General features: G+C 38.3%; 1 protein-coding gene across 1 annotated transcript; it reads right to left on the bottom strand.

Moving 5' to 3' along the window:
- Positions 1-3,599: 3,599 nt before the first annotated feature.
- Positions 3,600-23,248, bottom strand: SPI1 (Spi-1 proto-oncogene). Its single transcript, XM_058807079.1, has 5 exons — positions 22,940-23,248; positions 16,410-16,503; positions 9,082-9,269; positions 5,149-5,296; positions 3,600-4,476 (listed from the first exon to the last, which is right to left on the bottom strand). The coding sequence occupies exons 1-5, from the start codon at positions 22,982-22,984 to the stop codon at positions 4,160-4,162; spliced, it is 792 nt and encodes a 263-aa protein (XP_058663062.1). The 5' UTR covers positions 22,985-23,248; the 3' UTR covers positions 3,600-4,159.
- Between the last annotated feature and the right edge of the window lie 855 nt (positions 23,249-24,103).

Genomic DNA, 24,103 nt, shown 5'->3' with positions numbered 1-24,103 from the left:
ATCTTGGAATTGGTACCACAATCTGTGTCATACCATAGTCTTTTCTATCCGTAATCCATACATTTTAAATACACAAGTGTGGGATTTCCATTGAGAACATACTGTTCATGGCATTCTCAAAGGAAAAATGCTCATTGTGTTGTCATCAGCAATAAAGTCTTTGCTATGAATTTACAATGTGCAGCTATGGTACAGGGAAAATTTTGAATAACAGTAAAAATACACTGAATTGAATTGTCATGTGATATATGTGATAGTTATGAAGCTGTCAATATAGTTTGAATTAAGCTCGATGATAATGAAGGGAATTTTGTTGTGTGGAGGTCTAAATGAGGGAGGAAAAAAGTAGAAAGAAATAGAAGGAAGTCAAAGAGATTATGTGATACAAATAAACTAAGGCAAAAGGCTTACTGAGGAAAAGAAACCTGGCAATGTACAGAGCCTAAGCCCTGTTGTAGTCATAAGTGAAGACAAACATGGATTGTAAGACTCTGTCAGTGTGTGAATCTTGAAATGAGGATATAGAGATAAAATTTCATGAAGGAGGAGACCAAAAATCTCCATCAGATATATTGGGATGTATGCATTTTTTGGGATGTTCGGAGGACTCAATAAATGTGGGGTTTCAGGCAGAAAATAAATAATAACACCTTTATCTGCAGTTCTGTCTGGTTCAGGTGAGTAGTAGCTTACATCTAGAAATGTCTAAAACTCTCTTTGACTGAGTAGAATTTAAAAATACATGCTACCACTGTAAATTATTATAAGCATATTATCTGTATAGCCAGTGCAGTTTTTCTAACTTTGATGCCTCTGATGTACAGCTAGAGGGAGTCTCCTATTGTAAGCGCAGTTCAGTATTTTGAATTTTGCTCACTGATAGTTTCCTGAATAATCTTTCCACAAGAATTGATTAAGAACCACTCAGTGGCTAATAAAGCTGATTTTTAAAGCAGGCTGCAAAGGGCCAAATATAAGTTGAATATCCAGTTGAAGTATGAACATTTGCTTTGAAAGAGGATTGATGATCTCTAAGAGCAGTGGGCTGCAAAATGTACTGATGAACTTGTCCAAATCATGGGTCATCTCTCCAAATAATAACACCCCCCTGACCTTTTTTGATCACATCTGTCTGTCTAGTACTTGGCCACCTTCACAGAAAGCAGCTCTTCTGTAATTTTGCAGAACCTGTGATTTAGTCATATTCATTTTGGTATTTTTGTCTAAAACAGCCAAAGAGCTTCTGTGTTGCATGTGCAGCTGAATGGCAATAATTCAGCTTGCCTAGACTGCCTAGTGTCCCGAGCAGCTGGATTGTGTGGCAGACAAACAGTACTCTGGCAGAGAAGCACCATCATTTGGTCTCTTTCACAGCTGCAACACATGATTATTCACTCTTTATGCCACAGATGAAAAACCTAACCAGAAACAGATGGGGAGCGAATATTTTTAGAAACAGAATTTCAAAGCAGTAACAAGAGGAAGAGAAAAACTTTTCAGCTTTGGAGATAAAATTTTAAGCCTTCTTGTTAAACTATATTCAATATTACTTTTAAAAATATTTTTTTGCTAATCCTCCTATTCCCTCAGGATAACTTTCTCAGAATCTTCAATTTCCATGTTTCTTGTGGTCAAAACCAGTGTAAAATGCAAATTCTTTAATTCAAGTATAAGTAGTTGCTCTAAATTAGCATTTTAAAGTAATGCACACACTCAAATAGCTCATTTAAATGTTCTTGTTGTTTGTTTGAAGGCTTACTTTAATTTTGTATTATTTCTCCAGCATCTAATAAGGTTTTATGCAAGACTTGCTAGGGAAATGGAAAAATAGGTCTCATAGATATTAGAAAGCTTTTTGGTAAGCTTGAAATGGCTTTTGTGATATCCTAAGTATCTCCACAATTAACTCATCAGTTGGCTCTTTTCAGTTATCACAGTTTTCCTGCAAGAGGAAATGATCCTTCTCCTTCAAATTACAGTGTCAGAGAAGGATCAGTTCTGCTTTTGAAGCTGTGTTTGTGATAAAGATATTTTTATGAAGAGAGGAATTATTACTCTAGTTTTCTTGAATATCAAGTCTGCAAGTCTGATGAGCAAAAATGTCTTTAATCTCTTTTTAATTCCAGGCCAGCAGTGCCAAACATCATCAGTACCAAGCAGAGAAGTCCTGAGTATGTAGCTCAGCAAGAAGGAACCTTAATTGTGTCAGTGTTGGGTGCTCTAGTCTTCTGAGAGCTGCCTTCAACAGCTTCCATCCTGAAACTTCAAAATGGATGCAGATGGAATTATCCAAGTCTAATTCGGTGAGTATTACAGTACTTCCTATAGGAAGTAAATCCTTCCAGTACAATTTTAGAAATAAAATGTCTTCTTAATTTGACTCATCCTAACTCTAAGTGAATGAAAAATGATCCTCAAAGCACAGTAACTAAAAGTTGGATTACAAGATTTTTAGAGGCATGAAAGATAACTCTCAGCTAATTTTTGGCACTGACTGATGTATTTATCAAGTTCATAAACAGGGAATAAAAATTGGGAAGTAGTACTTCGGGATGTTTTTTAACCAGGAGCTTCTTTCTTGTTTGGCTCCAAAGAGACACTGTAGGCCATGATGCCACCAGATTTTCATTTTCACTTCCACAGTGAGATTGTTAGTGCAGATAACAATGACTGTTTTTAGATATAGTTTTGAGAACTCAGGTCTGTAAGAAGCTCATCACTTCAACTATTTCTGATTTCAGTGAGGAGCAAACTCTGAAAAATTTCAGATTATTTAGTGATATTTGGCATGTTGTACTGCATTTCAATATTGCTAAAAAAATTCCTTCTCTTCATTCTCTATCTGCCTCATTTCACCTCATCTATTTTGGGAAAGTCCTGATTTTTGAGTGATTGAAACAGTTGAGATATGTTAAATAATGTTAAAACTTGAAGTGCTAATTTTCTTACTGTTGCTTGAATTTAGATTTAATTTCTGTGCTTAGATGTACTGGGTAAATTTACCATGATGTTTCAGGTATTGAATTATCATTTATTTTGCATTTTGAGTGTTCTCTTTACAGTTGTTATTAGTTACTATTAATTGTTTTACAGTAGGGCTTAAAATCCACAGTTAAAATCTTGAAACTCTTTTGTACTGGAATTCCGCAAAAACATGATTAAACACAACTTACTTCCAAGAAAGATTCATGAGCGAGAATCAAGGTATCACTGTGGGGGAAAGGAAGACAAAAGAACAGGAGCAGGAAAATAAGTAAAACTGCAAAAGAACATGGTAAATTGATACATTCTAAATGGTATGGGGATAAAAATGCAATTCTTGGCATATGTGACCAGAAAATGTTCAACAGGGTTTTTGCACAGGAAAAAATAGTGAGAAATATATACAAATATGTATTTTTAAATTTCCTTCAATACTGCAGTCTCTTTCATAATAATGTATTTCACCTTGTAACATTTGTTACCGAGTTTGACGCCACTGATGATGTTTCCAGGTAAATTAAAAAGTTGCTACAGATGGATAAGGGCCTACAGCCCAGTGCACCTTTTGTTCAGACACCACACAGGAGCTGTATCTGCATAACTGAATGCGTGACATGTGTTTGTGAAGTAATCATTTATTATGCAAACATCAAAACTTCATTATACCTAATTTTATTAAATATGTACATGTTATTACTATTTAAAAGAACAAGTCTCATTCCAAGATCTGCAAACTTCTCTCTAGCTCTGAGAGCTGCGGCAGAGCCTGTATTAATGCTAGTTTAAAAGCTGGAAGCTAACGCGGTGTCACTGTGGGTGACACAGCACCACCTCTGGAGGCAAAACTTCATTGGCTGTATTCTTTAGTTACAATACAATCAAAACAACAAAAAAAAAGGAGGAAAAATGAAGAAAAAAAATCTTTCCTGACAATATATTTGTACATTGTTTGAATTTCCCAACTCTGTCCAGCTTGGAGGATGGAAGCAAAGAATTCTGTCATGATTGGGATTCTCAGATGCTGAAGAAGGGGATTCGTACCAGAAACATCTGATGATAAAGGCTGTTTAAGGGCAGAGAAGGGGGCACAGGAAGCAAAGAGAAAGATGTGTCCATCTCCTCTGCTGGAATCCAGCCAGGAGCTCTCAATATTTTTCTTGCTTAGGGTCCCATGGCCTCAGTGAGGATAATGCTTCCTATCAGCGGCCCCCCTTCCCATCACCTCTCCACTAAACTGGTAGGTCAACTTCTTCTTAACTTTCTTGACCTCCCCTGTCTTGCCATAGTTTCTCAAAGCCCGTGCCATCTTCTGGTAGGTCATTTTCTTGCGGTTGCCTTTCTGGATGCCCCAGCGATGCGCCAATGCTTCTTTGTGTTTGGAGGAGAACTGGAAAGTACCTTTCTCCTTGTCCACCCACCAAATGCTGTCCTTCATGTCCCCACTGCGAAGAAGGTCCAGAAGGAACTGATACAGACGTATCTTTTTCTTGCTGCCTGTGTGAGAGTCAAAGAAGAAAGTCAGTGGAGCATTAGTATTTGTGTGTAGTTCCTGGAGAAACAGCAGAAAGTACCTAAGTATTCCAGCTAGCTTGGGAGACATAACTTCAGTTTGCAGCATTTATAACAGTAGACAATATAACTGTGTGAGGAAAAAATGTGGGTTTATATACCAAGAAGGAAAAGCAAGAATAATTCCAATGGCTAAACTTCTGAAATTCATTTGCTAATTTGAAGCTAATTGAAAAACATTGCTAATTCAAAATTAACTTAGACCTAATTTTGGTAGGTTATACAGAATGTGACTCTCAGATACTGAGCAAAGAGAGCTAAATTTTTTTTTTTAATTGGTTCTTCTTTGACTTTCTTGTCTTGGTTTTCCTGGCTGTTTTTAGAAATTGGAGTAGAAATGGCAAAAGCCATTTCCATTTAGGAAGCCTGAATAGACAAAGCCAAAGGAGGCAAGGGAGTACATTAAGAAATGAGGTTTGAGATAGTTATGGTTGTGAGATTCAGAGGACAGGAGAGTGCAATGAGTCAGGGAAAGAAAAGCTTTGGAAATGGCATAAAATACTAGCACAGCAGTTCTACAGTTTCATTCATTATCCTCATGGTAATAAAACACCTGCTCAGTTCATAGCTTGACAAAATCCTTCTGTTTTCACTGACCTGTTTCTCCATGCATAATTCCAGGCCCAGGCTCCACACCATCATTCTCCCCATCTGAAACCTCCAAGGGGGGGCTCTGCCTTTCTATGTCCTCCTCATCAGAGCTGGGCTGAGGTGGAGAGAAGTACATCCGGGGCAAATAGGACACCTTTGGAGAACAGAGCAGCAGAGGGAGAAAGCAGTGACACAGAGTAGGACATCACGATTAAAAAAGGAAATGTAATGAAGAGAGGCACAGAGAAAGCAGGAAGAAAGTTAGAGGTATGGGAAAATGTTTAGTGTAATACTGAGTGACTTAGTTGTTGACATTTATAATAAATACCATCCTATTAAGAAACTCTTTCAGATAACAGACAACACACATGTACAATGATGCACCTTTACCAGAGGGAAGAATGAGTAACGTAAATGCCAAACTTTCTCATACCTTATATCCTATGCAAGTAGCACTGTCCCTCTTTCCCATATCTCCCCAAAGCTTGCTTTCTTCCTAATGAGCTTCTGATCCTGGTTGTCTATCCCCAGAATGAAACTGCTTTTCAGAACAACTTTTTTCCTAATGCAGACCATCTGGAGCTGAATTTGAAAGGGATGAACAGTTCTGCCCTATCATGGCTGGCCTTGGCTCTGTTGTCCTGTTCCTTTCTCAGGCACAGTACCTCCTGATGGCACCAAAACCCTATGGGACTGCATCCAAATTTGGAGATGGGATTGTACTGATCCGTCAGCTTTCTCTCATAAACTTCCCCCATGAGGAGAGGAGTAGCCTTAACACTAAGATAAGGATATATCATATCAGCCCATACTCTCTTTTCCCAAATGGCTATCTGAAAATTCCCCATTAGGGGGGAATTTCTCATCTGCAAAGCTAGCAAGCCAGTTTTTGTGTTAAATTCTCTTGCCCTTATATAGAGGTGTTGTCAGAAGCAGTGTGGAATATACCTCAGCTCTGTAAATTCTCACTTGTGGTCTGGTTTGCTAGGAAACATGACCAGTTGGCACAGATTATTGCATCTTCTTATTTAATAATGTCAAACAGGTCAGTCTGAGGGCCAGGGAATAAGAACCCAGTCCCTACATTAAAAAAACCCAACCAACATTCCCCAAACCCAGCAGCATATCTTATGCAGCTTTCATGAAATGGGACAGATGATAGTCCTTGAAAGTGAACTCCTTTTGCACTGCTCTTCTCCTTCACCAGAGAGGGATGTTTTGAGCCTGATGCCCTCCCCAGGGGACCTCAGGTGCTGGGTGGGCAGTGGGTGTTCATGAGTCACTCGCCCTGTGCTGGCTTTGGTCGAGCGGGGCTTTTTGGGAGTTTTGCACCACCTGGAAGTGTCCCAATAAGGCGTGTGCCAAGGCTGCGTGGGCACTGCAGCTGGCAGTTAATGAGCTGGCACATTGGCTGCAGCCGATCTGGCAGGAAGGGCAGGATTGGGCAAGAGCCCCTGTAAGCTTCCTGTCAGATCCCCAGGACTGAAACTTCAGCCCTCACCACAGCCACCTTCAGCTTCTTACAGTTAAAAGCTGCAGCTCTGGGGTGGAAAGGAAGGGAGAGAATGTGCCATGGGGGAAGGGGAATGAGGAGGTGGGACAGGGTCCTACAGGGGAGAGCAACAGAGATTGGTGCCCTTGAGAAAAGGGCTGTGGAAACCTGGAGTGCTTTGGGAGGTCATACGGGAGTAAGGAACTGCTTCTCTGGAGCTCAGTGGGACAGTGGGGGGGACACGGTGTCTTGCAGAGGCCAGCCTGGGGAGTTGAGTGAGCTTTCCCCACCCTGTCCCCACTGTCCCTGACTGCTGTACCTTTGCTTACACTTCCTCTGCACCTGAAATTCAACAAGGGCAGTCAATACAGTGTCACACAGTTTTGGGACAGAGTCACAGAGGACCGACCTATGTGCTTTAAAGAGCCAGGTTACTAATGCAGCTCTGGAGAGAGAAAACTTAAGGAACTACTAGCTACTTTCCATATTCTGATGTTTTCCCAGGGTCTGTGGCCCCTACATGTGATTTTCCTCTTTCTAAAAGTTCTTCTCAGGGCTTTCCAACCTTCTCTTTCATTCTTCCTTCAGAATGAATTTTTTTTTCTCATTTTAGTATTTCTGAGGTCCCTGTTGGCAGGCTAACAAAATTTCAAACAAATCTTGTTCATGAATATGTTAAACTTCAAATTTAATTTCACAAAGCAATGTGATATCCACAGAAAATTGAAGAAATATCTTTGCACCTTCCTACTTTACTGCAAACAGTAACCCTGATATTGCAGGAAAAGCATACTAGTTAAAAACTAGCAAATTAGAGGAGGATTAAAACTTGCTTCTTGCTTGTTTCTTTGCCTGGGACTGTGACTGAGATGCACCAGAAGCTGAACGTCAGAGCATGCCAAGTACTATTTGTATGAGCTATTCTAGCTCAATATTCCTTTTATTCTAGGAATAAAAGTAAAATAAAGTAAAAAGCCAAAGATCCCCTGCTGGTAAGGAAAAGAAGGGTAGTGGTGAATTCTGCGCACTAACATCTACAGCTTGGTAGGGTGTGGGGCAGGGAGATCACCGTGCTCTTTATCAAAAGTTGCAACAAAATTACTTCCCTGCCTTTCATCCTGAAATGAAAGACCATAGCTGAGAAGAATGAATGTGGGTAAGCAGAAGTGGCCTCTCTTGCCTTTTGGTTGTGCTTCCAAAGACACCCCTAAAGGGGCTTATTTTCCTCCTTTGCCCTTGGCCAGAGGTCATGGTTGGTCATTAGGTATTAGCAGTTGCAATGAGCAACTGAAACAACTTGAAGCTTCCCACAGGCTGCTGTTCCACGATGCATTTTTTATATTTCTAACTTTCTGTTCCTAATTCTTTGTTTGTATCTACATCTTAAATTCTATTCCTGATTTTTTTGATGGCTTGCAGTTTCCTGTTGTCAGTGTTAACTTACTCATTCTATTTTTTCTCTTCTTTCTTTTTGATTAATACAGTATTAACATCCAATTTTGGTTTGCTTTGAGCAGAGAAACCCAAAATGCCAAGCCCATGCATGCATTTTTTTCTCACAAAGTTTCAGCAAGGGTACTGTTACATGCAGCACTGTAATCAGCAAACACTCTTTTCTCTGACTTCAGTTCTACTCTGTCTAGCATTTAGGACATTTCATGTACATTGGGGAACACTTTAGCACAAGATCTTCCAGCTTTTTTACCGCCCCCAGTAATAACTTTGGGCATACTCTTGTAGGATCAAGAGTGATTTCCACATCTGCTGTGCTTACTATCTTTGCAGTATGATGGAACACCTTGTAATTTCAGGTTCAGCGAGAATTCCCTCGTGCTTTGGTGACTACTGCATAGTAGAGTATATTTTTTTTTTTACAGGGAAATGCCTGGCTTAATCTAAAATCTGAGCAAAGACAAGACAGTGTGTTTTGGCTTGTGACTTATTTACTCAGATAGAAGGACAAGTAGGGTCTCCTCAGCCTGTGGTGGAATTGTCAGAGACTCGTCTTTGTTGGCATTTCTCATACAAGTCATATAAAATTTTCAGGGTTCCTTGGAAATATTTAAAACTTTACTACTACTTCAAAGCTCAGAATTACTTCTTAATAGCCCTGGGTACCCTTGCTATGATGATACAAAGTTTCTCACCTCCAGTTCATCTGCAGAATTGCAAACCAGTTGATCTTCATTCCAAATGAAACAAAAATTGAAATTCCAAACACCTCCACAAAATGCAGTTCTTATTTTAGACAGTGTGAGGAGCATAATTTCTCATTGGCAAAAAGAATGTTTAAAATACATTAGTCCTGAGAATGAAGACATTACATCCCCTAAGAAGCTGAGTAACTTATTCCAGAAATTTCTTTCACTTCATAGTATGCATTCCCAATGTATTCTTTTCTTTACCATTAATTAATCTGAAGTTCTGAGCACGGTTGGTGCCCATACCTGATGGTTGAGTCCGATGTGTGTGGTTGGGATTGCAGAATCCAGGACGTGCATTTGCTCGATCTCCATGTGCCTGTAGAGCTGCTGCAGCTGGGGAGGCTGCACACTCTGCAGCTCTGTGAAATGGTTGTCTCCAAAGGTCTCAAATTCACTGTGCATGTGGTGTGGATGATATTCCCAATAATGATCTAAAGAAAGTAAAAATAGATTGTCCATCACAGCAAGATGAAAAAACATGGCATTTACCTGGCTTTCATGGATTCTCACTCCTGTCACAGCCCTTTCTGCCCTCTCCAAACCACTCCTGTTGACCTGTTTGTCTCTGGTGACAATTTCTATAGATCCCTGCAAAGTTTCTTTTCCTAATCTCCTAAATTCCTGTGACTGGGAAGTATTACTTAGGCCACTTTTAGTAGGAAAATACTCTCAGATAGTGAGATGGATTTAAATGATAATTTAACACAAGATGCAGAAGATGTTAATGTTGGCACCTGTCTCAAGAAGGGACCATAACAAGTTTCAAAACATTGTCATTCTTAAGACAACAAATTCTACTGATTTACACACTGTCATATTCTTATTACACTCTTCCTCATGGCATGGAAATGAGGAGGTGGAAAAAATGTAAAGATTATTCTGCAGCTATCTTTAGACTTTATTTTACTATGCTAGCAAAATTTCAGGAATGCTGCCGAAAAGTCACTTCCTGCTGTTTTGCTATATCACACATTTTTAAGTACCAAGACTAGAGAATAAAAGGATAAACACTTGGAAATCTGGTGTACACTGTATACAGGAAGGCTGAATTCTAATGCAGATTCTTTCTCTACCTTTTTTATCTCTTTAGTACAATTGAAATTTCTGTGATAATTTGGAGTTTAAAAAAAATATAAAGAAGTACTTAAATAACCACTATAATGTTTCCTGATCATTTATCTTTGAAATGAAATTCCATATTATTCTCAGTTCTAGATTTCTGGATTTTTTAGTTCAACATAAACCTTCAACTTTTTAGAATGTCATATTTGCTGCTCAAAATTTTAAATTTTCTGCAAGAAATGGGAAGTAATTCTGATTTCTCATATACAATAGCTGCATACATAATTCTGCACATATCTATGTGCAACCTGTTTTTAAAATCAGTGTCAGTACTGCATCCTCTGCTGTGACTGAGCTTGGAACTAATTTTCCAGGATTCATCTTTTTGTGTATCACTTTATGTATGGCTGAAATTTCTTTATGATATTCTGTGTAACAGTTCTAATTTATATCTTACTATTCCACATTCTCTTCCCTTATTAAATTATTTTTAAAATTTCTGTCCTCTCCTTTACATGTTTTCACATTACTGTCATGTAGTCTTACAATCTACTTTTCTTCATCCCTTAAGCTAGCATCAGCTCTGGGTCTTTCAGTGTAAATCAGCATATTCATCCCCCTACTCACACTTGTACACTTCTCCAAGCTCCCTCCCAGCTGTTGACATCCTTCCAATAACACAATGAACAGAATTGAACTTGTTCCTCTAAATGTAGTTAAATTTATAGAGGAACAATTGTTCTGCAATATATGTTATTGTGCATGACATCTGGATATTAATGTGCTACGAATATTTATCTTAAATATCAAGTTAGTTCTTTTTCTCAATCCAAGGGAGGGACTTTGAATGTGGCTGCCTTTGGAGTGAACCCAGTGATAAGTTTACACCAAGCACACTCGTACCTGAGAAGCTGTAAGCTCTTTCAGCTGCCTTTGTGCTCAGGCCAGTAGAATTTTTGTTGGAGGCTCTATGAGATCATTTATGACACCAGCACTTACTTTTTTGTTCTTTCTGCTTTTCTGATTCATGAATAAACCTCTTCACTGCATGAGAAAGGGGTGGAAATGTGCTTATAAAAGTATCCAGGGAGCTGCTGCATTACTTTGTCATTTCTTCACTTTGTTGTATGGCACTTTCTATGGGCTCTGTATGGATTTTATAGCCCTAAGATAATTACAGTGCACAGTAGCACTTCTTCATGTTGCACTTCAAGACAAAAATTTCAGTTTCTAGTGTAAAGAAGTGGGGTTCATGGATGCAAAGCACTCAGGTGTTTTTATATCCACATCTACTGCAAAACCTACTGCAAGGAAACAGCAGTGTGTGAGTTGAAATGCATCATTTACCTAAGGCTGTGTCCTAGTAGGAAGCTTTGAGGACTTTCAGTGTGAAACCTTTCCATTTAGTTGGGAGACTGAGCCACACTAACTCATGTTTTCTCTAGGTTAAAATAGTGCAGATTTCTCTAAGTAGAGGCAGCTCTTGAGGTCCCATATACCATGGGCAGCCCTGCATATAAAATTGTTGAGAATACATCCCAGGAATAATCTAAACTCCTGTTCCTTAGAGTGATGTGGCTCTGCCTGTTGTGTGGAAGGTGCTCTGTCAGAGGGCAATGTATATTCCCAAAGATCCCTTGTCACTGATAATCCACAACAGCAATTGAGATCAGTGCATAACTGGGAGGATGACAAAGCCCAGGAAAAAGTCTCTGAGGCTGTCCATGGCAGGTGGAATGTCTTACTAGCAGCAAAGTCATGAGTATCTGTGTACCCTCAAGGTGGTCTACTTCTGATAATTTAAAAATATTTTTTATCAGTAATGTCTTTATACTTTGAGATACCTCTTAGTTCTTTGGAACCTATGACAAGGTTACTGTGGCTTCTGAAATGTTTTAACTTTTCCCTTGGCAAATTAATTAGCCTATGGAACACTATTTATGCATATTCATGCTAATAACTAATTAGTAATTATCATATTAGTTTCTAAATTTCTTTTTTATGGAATTAGATGCTGTTGTAAAAATAAAGTAATGAAATAGTGCTATTAACACAGCATATAGGATTTAAAGTAGTGACGTCATAGTATTACACTACCAAAAAATCTATGTCAGAAATTACTTCAGCACAAACTTATGTCCAAATGTTCAAGTTGTGATAGGGAGCAAAGTCCTTATTCTTTCCAAAATATCTATAGTTTCCCAGTAATCCTTAGGAAAAACAATATTGGTTTAGTAACATTAGAAGAGAAATTTCAAATTTGTCCCCACAAGTCCTTCTGCAGTTAACCATCCTGGCTAAATTATTGCATATGAAAATTAAAAGAGAAAAATTTAAATATCTGCAGATATTTGAGTTACCAGTAACTCTTTACTTGCTCTTTGTTAGCATTATGTCAGTTACACATACCAATTTGTTCTTTTCTCTAAAACATGATGGCGGAAGGAAGAAAAAAGATAGGAGATAAAAATTCTAGAAATAGAAAGTGCCTGTTCTTTGGGTAAAGGAAAATATCATTAAAAGCCAAGCTATACCTACACAATGGAGTCATTATGAGAAATTTCATGTGAAGTGAAAGAGGATGTGAAAAAAATTCTCTCTTACAGAGGCATGGAGATTATGTTTGTTTTGGTCTTGTATGTAGTGAAAGGTTAGAGGAAGGACAATAATGAATTCTAAACTCCCTCTCATGACAGAGGATGTTAACCTGTTGGGAAGCAATAGCTGACCTAAAGGCATTGTGTCAGTATTCACCATGGAGGTAGATCCTCACTCCACAAGTGAGAAAACCTGACTGAACGTTCCCATGCACCTTCTCATCCCTGTAAGTTGCTTTGCTCCTGTTTTAATAGATGAATAATGGTACAACCAGTGGTCAGAATATGAAACAGGTTCTAGGAAGGTATTTGTAATAAGTGTGGAGCAAGAGGTGGCTGTGCATGATGCAGTGCCAAAGGGTGCAGCAGCGCTGAGGCAGCCGTGGAGTGTGTGAGCTCTGTGAGCGCCGTGCTCTGCCCGGCCGGGCACCGCGGTGCCAGGGCTGTGCTGCCAGCCCGGCCCCGCACCTCGGGGCACTGCTCCTGCTGGGCTCGCCTGCCAGCACAGGGAGACCCAGGACAGGGCTTCTGCACAGCCCCACACTGCACAGCTCACAAGCTCCCACTGTGATTTGCACATCTGAAAAAGCAAGTCAAGGAAAAAAGCCATAGAGGAAATGAGAAAAATATTGAAGGGCACTGGAAACTCAGTGTCTTGATCAGACACTACAGAGTCACCCTTGAGAAGAGTGCGGTGGTCCTGGGCCGAGCGCCAGTCTTACCTAAAACAATGTAAGAATCTCATTAGCTCTCACTTTACAAACTTCATGACTTCAATTATGCCAAATGTTCAAAAGCCTATGGGTCAGGCCCCATTGAATCATGAGAATAGCTTTGGAGGGAGGTGATTTTTTAATGAAGTTTGGAATTGTTTCCCTTTTTCCTGTAGCATTTAAGCCTAAGGTTCACATGTTTGGACTTTCCTCCACTTCTATGTGGGCTAACAAAATCAAAGCTGAGATTCCTAAATGGTCACGTTACTCCAGGATGTGGGACAAAAATAAAATCCCAGATCATGAAACCTGGAAAGTTCCATGAGGCTAGCAACGAAGTGAACAAGGGTCAGCACTCAACTTCATACAAAAAGTGATTTTTACTAAACCTTTGGTGACAACATAGAGACAAAGCTGCAGTGAAATTTTGTAATTACAAAGATTGCATTAGTGTTACAAAATATGCTGTTGCACTTACAGACTTACAAGCTCAGGGTAGGGTGATGGGTTAATACATGATCACTCAAAGCAGTTTCTGTCCAGCATGAATGTGTCTCTGTGTTTATTACAGTATTTAAAACAGGGTTACACTGCAGAAAATAATCACACACAATGCTTGTGCTGATGAACATATCATGCTGTGGTTTTGCTTGTTAATTTCAATGTTCACTTAATGGAAATAATTTCCTAAATATTACTCACTAATGGAACAGATCTACAAATTTTTTGTAGACTTTACTACTTATTTGTGTAAATAAGTAAGTAAGGGATAGTAAATAAGGTGTAAGGGTTTCCTTCACTACTATATTTGAGGAAAAGGGACGATAATGCATGTAGCACCAATCTACAGATTAAGATATTGCCATCTCCCTTTCACAAAGTAATTTTTCTAGCAGTGAGAAAGAGGTAGTCTGACACCTCAGGAAATTTTCCTATTTCTTTAACAGTCCCTTGTCAGCAAGATCAAAAGTATTATACTGTCTAGTGGCATCTATTTGCATTAACTGGTAGTATTGAGGTGCACAGTGGTACTAAATAGACCTGCAAAATTATTTTTATGTATTGCCAGTGATCTCACTGTACCCCAAGCTGAACTCTCTTGCAATTCTGTTCTTGTTTCTTCTTTTTATACTCCTATCTAATCAGATTCTTGTCCCTTTCACTGCTGTTACTGCAGAACCTTTTTATTCCTTTCCCCCTCAATTTTTCAATCATTTTGCCTTTATCCACTTTGTTCTGAACACTTAGTACATATTTATAAATGTACTTTGTGGCATCCTTTTCCCGCTCTTCTGTATGGCTATTGTCAAGACTTTATACTTCTGTCATGTAAACAAAATTAAAGCCAAAGTTGGGTTTTTCAGTGTTTATCAGAAAGATGGAAACTACAATAATTTGTGGGTTTTAGTCTCCATCTGTATTTTTTGGTTGTTGATTGCTGTTTTGGACTGTGAGCAATTCAAGACAGCACAAAGCACAGATATTTATACACAACCAACTATATTACAGGTGCTTTCATAAATTAAAATTTGATTGAAATGTGCAGGCTGGGTTTAGGTTGCATCTTCCATAAGCACTTACTGTAGGAGTTAAAATGTTTTCGGGGGTTTTAGGACAAGTGCAGCACAACTTTAGGAACAGACAAATTTCTGTTTAAAGTGCATGTTTAGGTACTGCTTAGGTTATAACCCATACAGGTCACTATCCAGGATTTGTTGTGTTCATCATGATGAGTAAAATCATGCTAGTGAGCTCAGAAATGTAGCTTAGAAGCAGCCTTTCAGTAGAAAAATGAGCAGTGAACCAGATGGGGTGATAAAATTATGAAAGATAAAGGGAAGTTTTTGCTTGAGGTAGCCTAGACTTAATGACAGAAAAGTTATTTCCCAGTGCTTTTTCCTACATGGCATATTTTATATTTATTGTTTAATTGTCACAATTGCCTTCTGAGATAATCAATGTTATCCTGTTTTATGAGTGTGCAAACAGGTATGGGGTATAATGTAAAAACCCTAAATTTCCATGTGGAGTTTGCTGGGTTTGATTAATGAGACTCGACAGATGCCATGAGATAACTTATAAAAACTGAATTAATTCTTTGTCTTCAGGTGTTAAGAATATCATAGGTGCTTCCTGGATGAAGTGTAGAGAACAAATTTAGGTAGGAATCTCTTTCAGCTAAACGCTCAGAGCCATCTTACTCAGTAACTCACTGCTCTTTTGTTGCCACAAAACAGTGCTGTGCTATGATTAGTTCATGTCTTAAGTTGTAACAGCAATGGGCCTGGTTGCTATATCAGTGGGATTCTTTCAGGGAAACTCCAGAACCTGCAGGGACTGCCACCACTAATGGAGTAGAACGGTGCTTTTCCTTCCTGAGTCAATATTGACTCTGGTATTTCCAGGGTGCTCTTGCTGGACCATTGTATTGCACGGGAGATAAAATCCACAAAGCAAGACTCTCGCCTCTGCATTGATTTAGAGTCCAGTGCCCAGACAACACTAAAACATAGACACCAAGGCTTTGAAATCACATACATAAATTGAAGTAATAAATAATCATACAGCATTTTTACCTTGAGTTATGTTTATGTACAAACAGCTACAAGGAAGTTTTACATAGATTTAGAGACAGGAAGTACTTGGGTGTACTGGGGGAAGAGTGAAAGTTAAAGTTAGGTGTGGCAGCATGCAATAGAGATCAAAAGAAAGAGGAAAATATATGGAGTTGAAAAAGGCTATATACCAAAGAAACCTAAGCACAAATAGATTATCTAGGACCTAAGTGAAATGGGAGTTGGACATGGGAACACAAGAAGAGGAATACAGTGTTGCAAATCCATGCTTTAAAAAGTTGAGAAGCAAGCTGACTGCTTTTGATCTGCAGAGGAATGTAAAACCACAGTAAAGATAATGAAGGATAGAGATAGTGAGATCCCACTTTCCTGGGAACTCCTTGCATCATAGAGTTCTTTTTAAAATGCTCTTTCAGAGAAACCATGTTGCAGTTGCTGGACTGGAACAAATAATATAATACTATTATATTATCAATAAAATAATTTTTGTTCCTGATTGGAAAATATGTTCCTATATATTATAGATCACAGCAATAAATTTGTTATTTTCTTGTATGTCCTAAATCCATTTCCTGTGATAACCCATGAGATTTTATGCTCCAAGGAGATATTTTTTGACTTACCACCATGACTCTCTCCATCACTGTTGAGATACTGGTAATAGTCATGCGGCTGTCGGTAGAGGTCTGACTCATAGGGTACCATATCTTCAGAGGGCTGTAAAAAGAAGAGGAATTTTTAGAACAGTAAGTTTATACAAATCCTTTTCAAATTATTCATATAGTTAGTGAAGGGCTGATGCCAACCCATTTTATATTGCTTAGGGAAAGAAAGGGGAGATTTCAAGTTATTATTGAATCAGCAGAAATAAAATGTGTGATGCCAAACACTGGTTTTGGGGAAAAAGGAAAGAGTTATCCCAGTAGAAAAGAGACCCAGCCTGTGTAGCAGAACTTGTCCAGTTGTAATACAGAAATCCCTTGTATCCCACACTCCAGCCTTCTGAGGATACTGCTTTAGAGTTGTTTTAGATATTATGCAGAAGTGCAAATATTTTCTTTGGTAGTAACAGACATTTTCTTTTATTGATGATAATGATGATTATTATTATTATTCCTATTCACAAAAAAGAAAGCAGAAACTTGTCTTGCCTAAATATATTGTTTCTACAAGGTCTGAGTAAATGGTGGGAATCTGTCAGAGGGTAGTGACACTGACAGAGGGCATAAACACATTTTCTTTCTCAGTTACTGTCCAAGGGGACCTCTAAATGTTTGCTGCCTCAAATCAACTGCACAGGGCTTCTAGATACACACAGTGAAAACTTTAAAAGTCCAAATGTGGGACAAATAGTGAGTCGTGACCTGTTGGATGCTTAGCTGTAGAATTGAAGTCTTCTCTAGCTTCTCAAAACAGGTGACATAGGCTAACTTGCCCACTTCTCCTCCTCCTCAGGCCTAGTATTCCAATTGAAACACGGAGTAAGATCTTATTTTGTCACAATAAAGGTTGTTTACTATTAGTTGTGCACAATTTTGTTGCTTAATCTAATGTTTCTTCTTGTTTATTTCCAGAATAAGAGTTAGAGAAAAACAGTGTCTGTTTTGTTAAACCTTAATTCAATTAAGTTTGTTACAGTATTTCTTTCCAATCCAAACAAATTCTTGCACTGTCAACAGCAAAGAACTCAACCACCTTCTTGCCTTATTTTGGGAAGGAAATTACTTTTAGTATTTCTAGGTGTTAATAGAAACATTTAATTCTATCAATGACTCCATCATAACTAACTTTGAAGGACAAATATTTCGAATAACATGATAACTATATGATCAGTGTATTTCTTGTGTTTATATTTCGTATGCCTATCTGTATGTCCCAAATCCTTTCCCTCCATGAGCCTGTCACATTTTTGGAACATTTGCATTTTTTAAGCTTAAGCTGTGGTAACAGCATGACAGAAATACAGGACAGCTTCTCTTTTTCTTACTCCCCTAGACTGCTTGAGAAATGGAACCTAAGGTAGCAGCTGCCACTAAAATCCAGATGGAGGTGGTAGATAAGCAGCTAGCAAAAGGAAAGAACTTTTTTTTTCAGGTTTCTTTAATTCTTCTGGTTAACTCTTTCGGTTCATTCTGTTGGAATGTGGGGATTTAAAGATTGTCCCTTTCTGAGGATTAAGATGCTAGAACACATACCAAAAACACCCCAACAAAACATTTTCAGAAATTACTTTGGAAACTTGTTAAATCCTTAGCAGCTGCCATGTGTTCTATGAGTGCATCATCAAAAGGCACTGGTAAGATTGTCTAATACTTTGTGACCTTCAGCACACACATTAACTGGGAGTCAGACCCATGGAATATTTAAAGCCTCAGGAGAAAATCCATCACCTGGCTACAAGCTCCAAATAGAATCAGTGGTGGTGGATAATTGCTTTGGGGAAATCTTGACAAGATGATAACCCACAGTAAAGGTTTTCTAGGGGAAAGACTAAGGAAAAGGGACAAGTCATCCTTTAACTGCATCCACACAGGAATAGCAGTGATGGGACTCTTCTCTGGTCTCCAGAGCTCTACTGTAGGTACAGTCTCCCTTTCCACATCTATGTGATTACAGTAGAATTGCCCTTTATTCACACAGACATACAATAGGAAGTATAACATGTTTTCCAGATTTCAGGGAGGTGGTGAAAAAGTCATTACAGCATGTATCTCCTCAACATTTCTGCTTTTTCTCCATGTATTTTCTTGGTGTTCTCTCTGGTTATATGTATTTACTCATCTTCATTCCTTCCACCTTTGGTGTACTCTGATCTCTGACAAGATAAAGTAATGAGACTGTGTTTTTCTTTCTTTAGGATAAAGTTCTGAATAGAATTTCTCCTTCTCATTATCTTTGCAAATTAGTTCATCCCATTCCCTCATTTCCTTTCCCTAAATATATGCTTCCTGGTAAATATATAAACTTATGCCTTCATATTCAAAATTTTAAATATTTATATTATAAATTAAAAACTAAATTTTAATTAATATTGTAAATTACTATAATTCAAAGGAAAGCATTGATATTCTGTGAAAGGGGAAATGTCAACATCTAAATGGAAAATGCATATCAAACTAGTTAGGAAAAACAGACATTAAAAAGTCATATAAATGTACATTGTTTGAAAGAAAAATCTCTGTTTCTTCTCAACTGAGATACTAGAAACTGGTACAAATTATTAAGATGTTAATACCCAAATGCATTGAAGTTTTAAATGCTGATAACAGTTTAGCCAAAAGTAAACTAATTTAGAAAGAAATCACTATCCTGTCAATATAGGCTTAATTTGCTAAAATTTCCAGTGGTACAGCAAGGCATCTATCACTCATATCTTTACAGAAGTATAGCTTGGCAGGAAGGCCATGCATCAGTCCAAAAGTAGATAAAAAATACATATTTTAGGCAAGGAAAAGAATGTTTGGCTTTTCCTAATTGTGCTTTCCTTTGTTGTCCTCTCTCAGTTTCCAAACTCCCCCCACTTCAATAGTGTCTCACAGTCTGACAACTGAGAATGAAGTATTTTACCATTCAAAAGCTACTTTTACAGTTCAGATGCATATTCCATGAGCAGAGCTCAAGGGAGGTGTGTTAAATAGACTCTTAAAACAATGACTCCTGTAATATTTACAGATATGACTGATTACAGAGTGAATTGCAGATACCCAACATCTAAAAATTATTTTACATAGGGCATTGGGGTACTATAAACTTTGGTTTGAAAGTCTGGAGCTTAAAATTTATTTATCGTGGATCCTTGGAATTTTTGTCCTTGGATTTGTTTCCTGTCCAGTGATCCTTTTCATAAAATACATGTGTGAATATCCTTGTTAGCTCATGCAACTGGATCCATCCGTCCCACACAGGACTTGTAATGCCACTGCCTTCTATCTTGGTGTCTGATCTTCAAGGGCACAGTAACTAACATGGCAAGATGTATTAAATATTTAAGAGTCTACTTATCATCAGCTTAAGCAGATGGTGGTTAAAGGACATAGAACAGCATGTATTCTCTCTGATTATCCTATGGGAAAGTGGGAGACTTCCCTCTATTTATTAGAAAGGCTATTTTCAATAACATGTTTTTAATTGCTTTCTGGTTTTTTGGGGAGTGGTTTGTTGTTTTGGGTTTTTTTAAGAAAAATTTCTTTAGAAATGTTTTCTCTAATTAGAGAGGTTTCACCATGTCTTGCTGTTGCCTCTTGTGTCAGTCTTTACCCACTTGCCCTGTCCTTCTCTGGAACCTCCCCACCCACACCCATTTCATCATCTTACTGACAGCTCTTCCATGACACTGAACTGTTTTGTTACTCCTGACAAAAAGCAAAGAATAGCTTATGTTTAATATTTAACTGATGTCAATGGCCATTTGTTCTATTGGTTATTTCCATGTAAAAGAATGACTGAAAGCTTTGTTACGATCCCATAGTTGTGGTCTAAAGTTGGTATCTCCTTGCATGCATGCCATGAGGTGCAGTGCACTATCTAGACAGTATTCTACCCTTAGGTAAGAGGTCAACAAACAATACTTTCTGCCACAGACATCTATAAATGAAGAGTGGCCTCAGTCTTCAATCTTTGCCCTGAAACTCAAGGGAAAAGCCACAAAACCAGCCAGAGAAAGTTCAGTTGGCATTGGTTAAGAGAGACACATTGGACTCAACTGAATAGCAGTCTGAAAATCTTGTTACTCCCCAAGACTTTGTCAGATGATTCCAGGGAATTGTAAAATCACTAAATGCTGATCTGTTTTTTATCTTGATATAACTATTCACTGGCATGTGATTCAAAAATACTTCAGACAATTTCCAGTGATGTGTTGCTGAGACAAGCTTTAAGGCCAAGATTAACTTTATTTCCTTGGAAAAAAAATTACAGTATAACTATTTTAGAAAAGATGAGTAAAAATATTAGCATGATTACTCATTGGGCCGGCCTCACTGGACCATGTTGATAATGCAGTTATGTGGAACACAGTACTTCTGTGGGGCATTTTTGCTCTCATGCAAAAATACTTCATTCAAAGCTGTGATTTCTACAGGTGGCTACTTAAGGATTCATATAAAACTGGAACCCTTTTCAGGCAAAGGTGTTTGACTTAATAATGCTTTGACCCATAACACAACTGAATTCTATCACGCACTGTAAGACACAGACCAAGTCTGCAGAACTTTTCCTCGCAAAATTTCTAATCTTCAGAGGAAGATGCAGTGCTCCCAGACAATTTAAACAGTGTTTTCCAGCTGAGGGATAAGAATTTCCTAGCCCAGGCAAGAGAAAGCAGTTACTGACCCACCCTCAACTGATCGGGGAAGGGTGGAGGAGGGAAGTGTTGCTGCAACCCCTGCCTACAAACAGGCTTGTGTCTCCCCACTGAAAAAGTCCCAGGAGACAGACTTGTAGGATGCTAGCTGGCAGTGCTCAAAGTGCACTTAAAGACATTTTGAAAGTACAAACCACAAAATTATTAATTTTTTGGCAGTTTAATCACAAAACAAAACAAAAAAAACCCCCCAAATTGCTCTATCAAGAGCTTCCGTAAGATGCAATTGGGTTTTCACTGCCTGTTGTATCACTCATCTGAACACAGTTCAGACATTAACTGCAACACAAATTAGAATATGGGCCAAACTGTGTTAGATTTTCACTCAAGTTATTCAACATATGTCCTGGAATTCAAAACTGGGGAAAAAAAGGCAGAAAACTTGACTATGAGTTAATAAATAGACAGAAAATTAACAATTGGGTTTTTTTTTTTTTTTGAATGGAGATGCAGTTTTCTGAGGTAGCTAAAGACAAGGTTTGTGTTTCTTTATAATTTTTTTTTTGTTAAGCCCAACAAGTAACCTACTGAGAAATCTCTAGACGTGTTTTTTAAGCTCGTTTCTATTCAAATTTCTATTCTGTTGCACTTACAGGAGACCCATTGGGAAATCTTGTGTATTTAAGAAAAAGAAGAATTATTTTTAGAGTCTCCTCACCCTTTGGGTAGATAGGTGATTTCAGGAGAATTGATGATAAACTGAGAAAATAAGGGTTCTCCCCCAAATAAGATAAATACTTTCAGTTATCATGAATTCTGAATATGACAGGGATTCAAAGGCAATCTTTCTGGATGAAAGATTAGAAATGTCTTTAGTCTTCATTAAATGGGACAAGACAAAACCAAAACTTGATATAAGTTTTTGTTGAAAACCCTTTGGATCTGCATTGTCTCTCTCTGTTATCTGACACATGTATAGCAATTACTGTAAGCCATCTACCACATAAAAAGCCAAGTCAACCACCTTATCTGACACCTCTTCAGCTTCTACAAACTTAATGAAATCTAATTAAGGGCTCTTGTACCCAGTCTCTTTAGAGATTTCCCATTAAGCCTGGCTTCTGAACAACAGGTTAGTGACATTATTTTTTTTCATAAATAATAATTTTTTAACTCACCGCACGATGAATTACAGCAGTGCGACGATGCTTAGATTTAAGGAAAGGACAGACATGCCCCATAGGCACACAGAAAAATTTATATGTTAGGGAAAACATTGAAAGACTTAAATAAGGACTGTAGGTTTTTTTCCCCATTAGTCAGTTGCTTTTTCACAGTCAGTGAATTCAAGAAAATTCAAGAAAAGATTAGGTTAAAAACTGAAATGCCATCATTGAAAAGAACACACAGAGTTCTAAAATCTGCAATATGTAAATCAACATTCAACAACTCTTCTTTCACAGATTAGTAGGCAGTTAAATACATAAACTATGTCAGAGACTTCAGATGATTAAGAATTACAATCTGAAGAAAGACGGCCTTTATATCACATAGGTGGCACTGAAGAAGAGAGATTTACTGACTTGTTATAAACACCCTGTACAAGCATACCATACATTTAATCTGTGAAAACAAATGGAGATCAAAATCAGATACAAGTTTAGGGAGGAAATGTTAATTTCCCTTTCATTGCAGTGTTGTCACTATTTTTATATATTGACCCAAGCCAAACTTCCTGGCATTGCAAATACAGACGAAACCAGAGATATTCTCAAATAACAAAACCTGGTTTACTCTGCCTTTTGCTACTGAACCTAATGATCCATATTACAAATAAATCCATATACTCACAGGGGGAATAAGGGGAAATCCTTCCATCTTGCAAGCTTGCAACATTCAGCCAACTTCTGAGTGAATTTTTCTTAATTCAGTTTTCAAACATCCAGAATAACTGACTTGCAAAAAATCATATTTAAAAAATGATGGAAAAAAAAGGAAAACTAATGAGAAAAGAAAAAAAAAACAAGAAAAAAGTGAGATCCTCGGACTCCGTGAAGTCCCTTAGCAGTGGTGGATCTCGGGACAGGAGGACCCTAACAAGTTTTCATAGTTTGCCCTAATAGGTTCGGAGGTGCACTTCTTCCCGAGTTGTATGCGAAGTTCCTGATTTTATCAAATGTCTGTAGAAGGCAGATAGGCCCTGGGTCTATCAGTGCGCTGTGACATCACACTTGAGTTTTGCATACATCTCATTTCAGGGAGCTGCGGCACTGCAGCAGGAAGTCTGCCCCAGCCATGGACAGGTGCTTGGCTGTATAATCAGCAGCCCAGAGCCTGCCTTCAGCAAGAGAGAGGATGAGTGCAGCACCGGGAGAAGGCTCTGTGCTTCCCACTGCACACGAACCAGAACCATGGTGCTGCTGCTCTCAGGTTTAATGAGACATCATAGACACAGCCCTGACAATTTCTGAGAGGCCAGAGCAATGGCGTAGACTTGCATTAATAATAGTCCTGTGTTGAAATGATGTGGCAATACTTAGCAGGTAGGAAAAAAAAGAGTATGCTGTTTCAAATACACAGCCTTGGGTTTTTACAAAACACTGAAGTTATGCCCATGAGACTTTTGTCATCAGCTTTGCACGAGAGTAAATTCAGTAAAAGATACTTTGTCCTCCTATTTGTTTCTTGTGAACTCTTTTGTTTTATAATAACTGCAAGGAGAAAGTGAATGGGGAAAAGGAGAAAGTGTTACATGTCTCTCACAATTACTTCCCTCAGGTCCTGAGTGCCTTCAACAGTGAATAGAGAATAAGATTTATAGACTCCTACTCAAAGCGTCACGTGCAGAAATACCTTGTAGACATTTTGTGTTAGCTCTGCTCAGTTGATTTTCTCCCCTCTCTTTATCCCAGTGCTCTGCTGGCATTTGGCTGTGCTGAACAAATGCCCTTCATATGCAGGTTCTGGCAGTGCCAGAGGTGAGTGGGGCTTGGGGCAGGATGTAGGGGTTGAGGC

The sequence above is a fragment of the Ammospiza caudacuta genome, chromosome 6 (genome assembly GCF_027887145.1).
Source record: "Ammospiza caudacuta isolate bAmmCau1 chromosome 6, bAmmCau1.pri, whole genome shotgun sequence".
In the NCBI taxonomy this organism is placed as follows: domain Eukaryota; kingdom Metazoa; phylum Chordata; class Aves; order Passeriformes; family Passerellidae; genus Ammospiza; species Ammospiza caudacuta.
The sequence above is the reverse complement of the archived record's forward strand: the minus strand, read 5'-3'. Positions and strand labels throughout refer to the sequence as shown.

Bases quoted from the DNA above. Each gene is read 5' to 3' on its own strand.
- SPI1 (XM_058807079.1), bottom strand. From the start codon at position 22,984: ATGTTGCAAGCTTGCAAGATGGAAGGATTTCCCCTTATTCCCCCT. The intron at 5,297-9,081 runs GTATGGGCACCA...TGTTCTCCAAAG, and splicing joins ACATCGGACTCAACCATCAG to GTGTCCTATTTGCCCCGGAT. The intron at 4,477-5,148 runs GTCAGTGAAAAC...ACTCTCACACAG, and splicing joins AATTATGCATGGAGAAACAG to GCAGCAAGAAAAAGATACGT.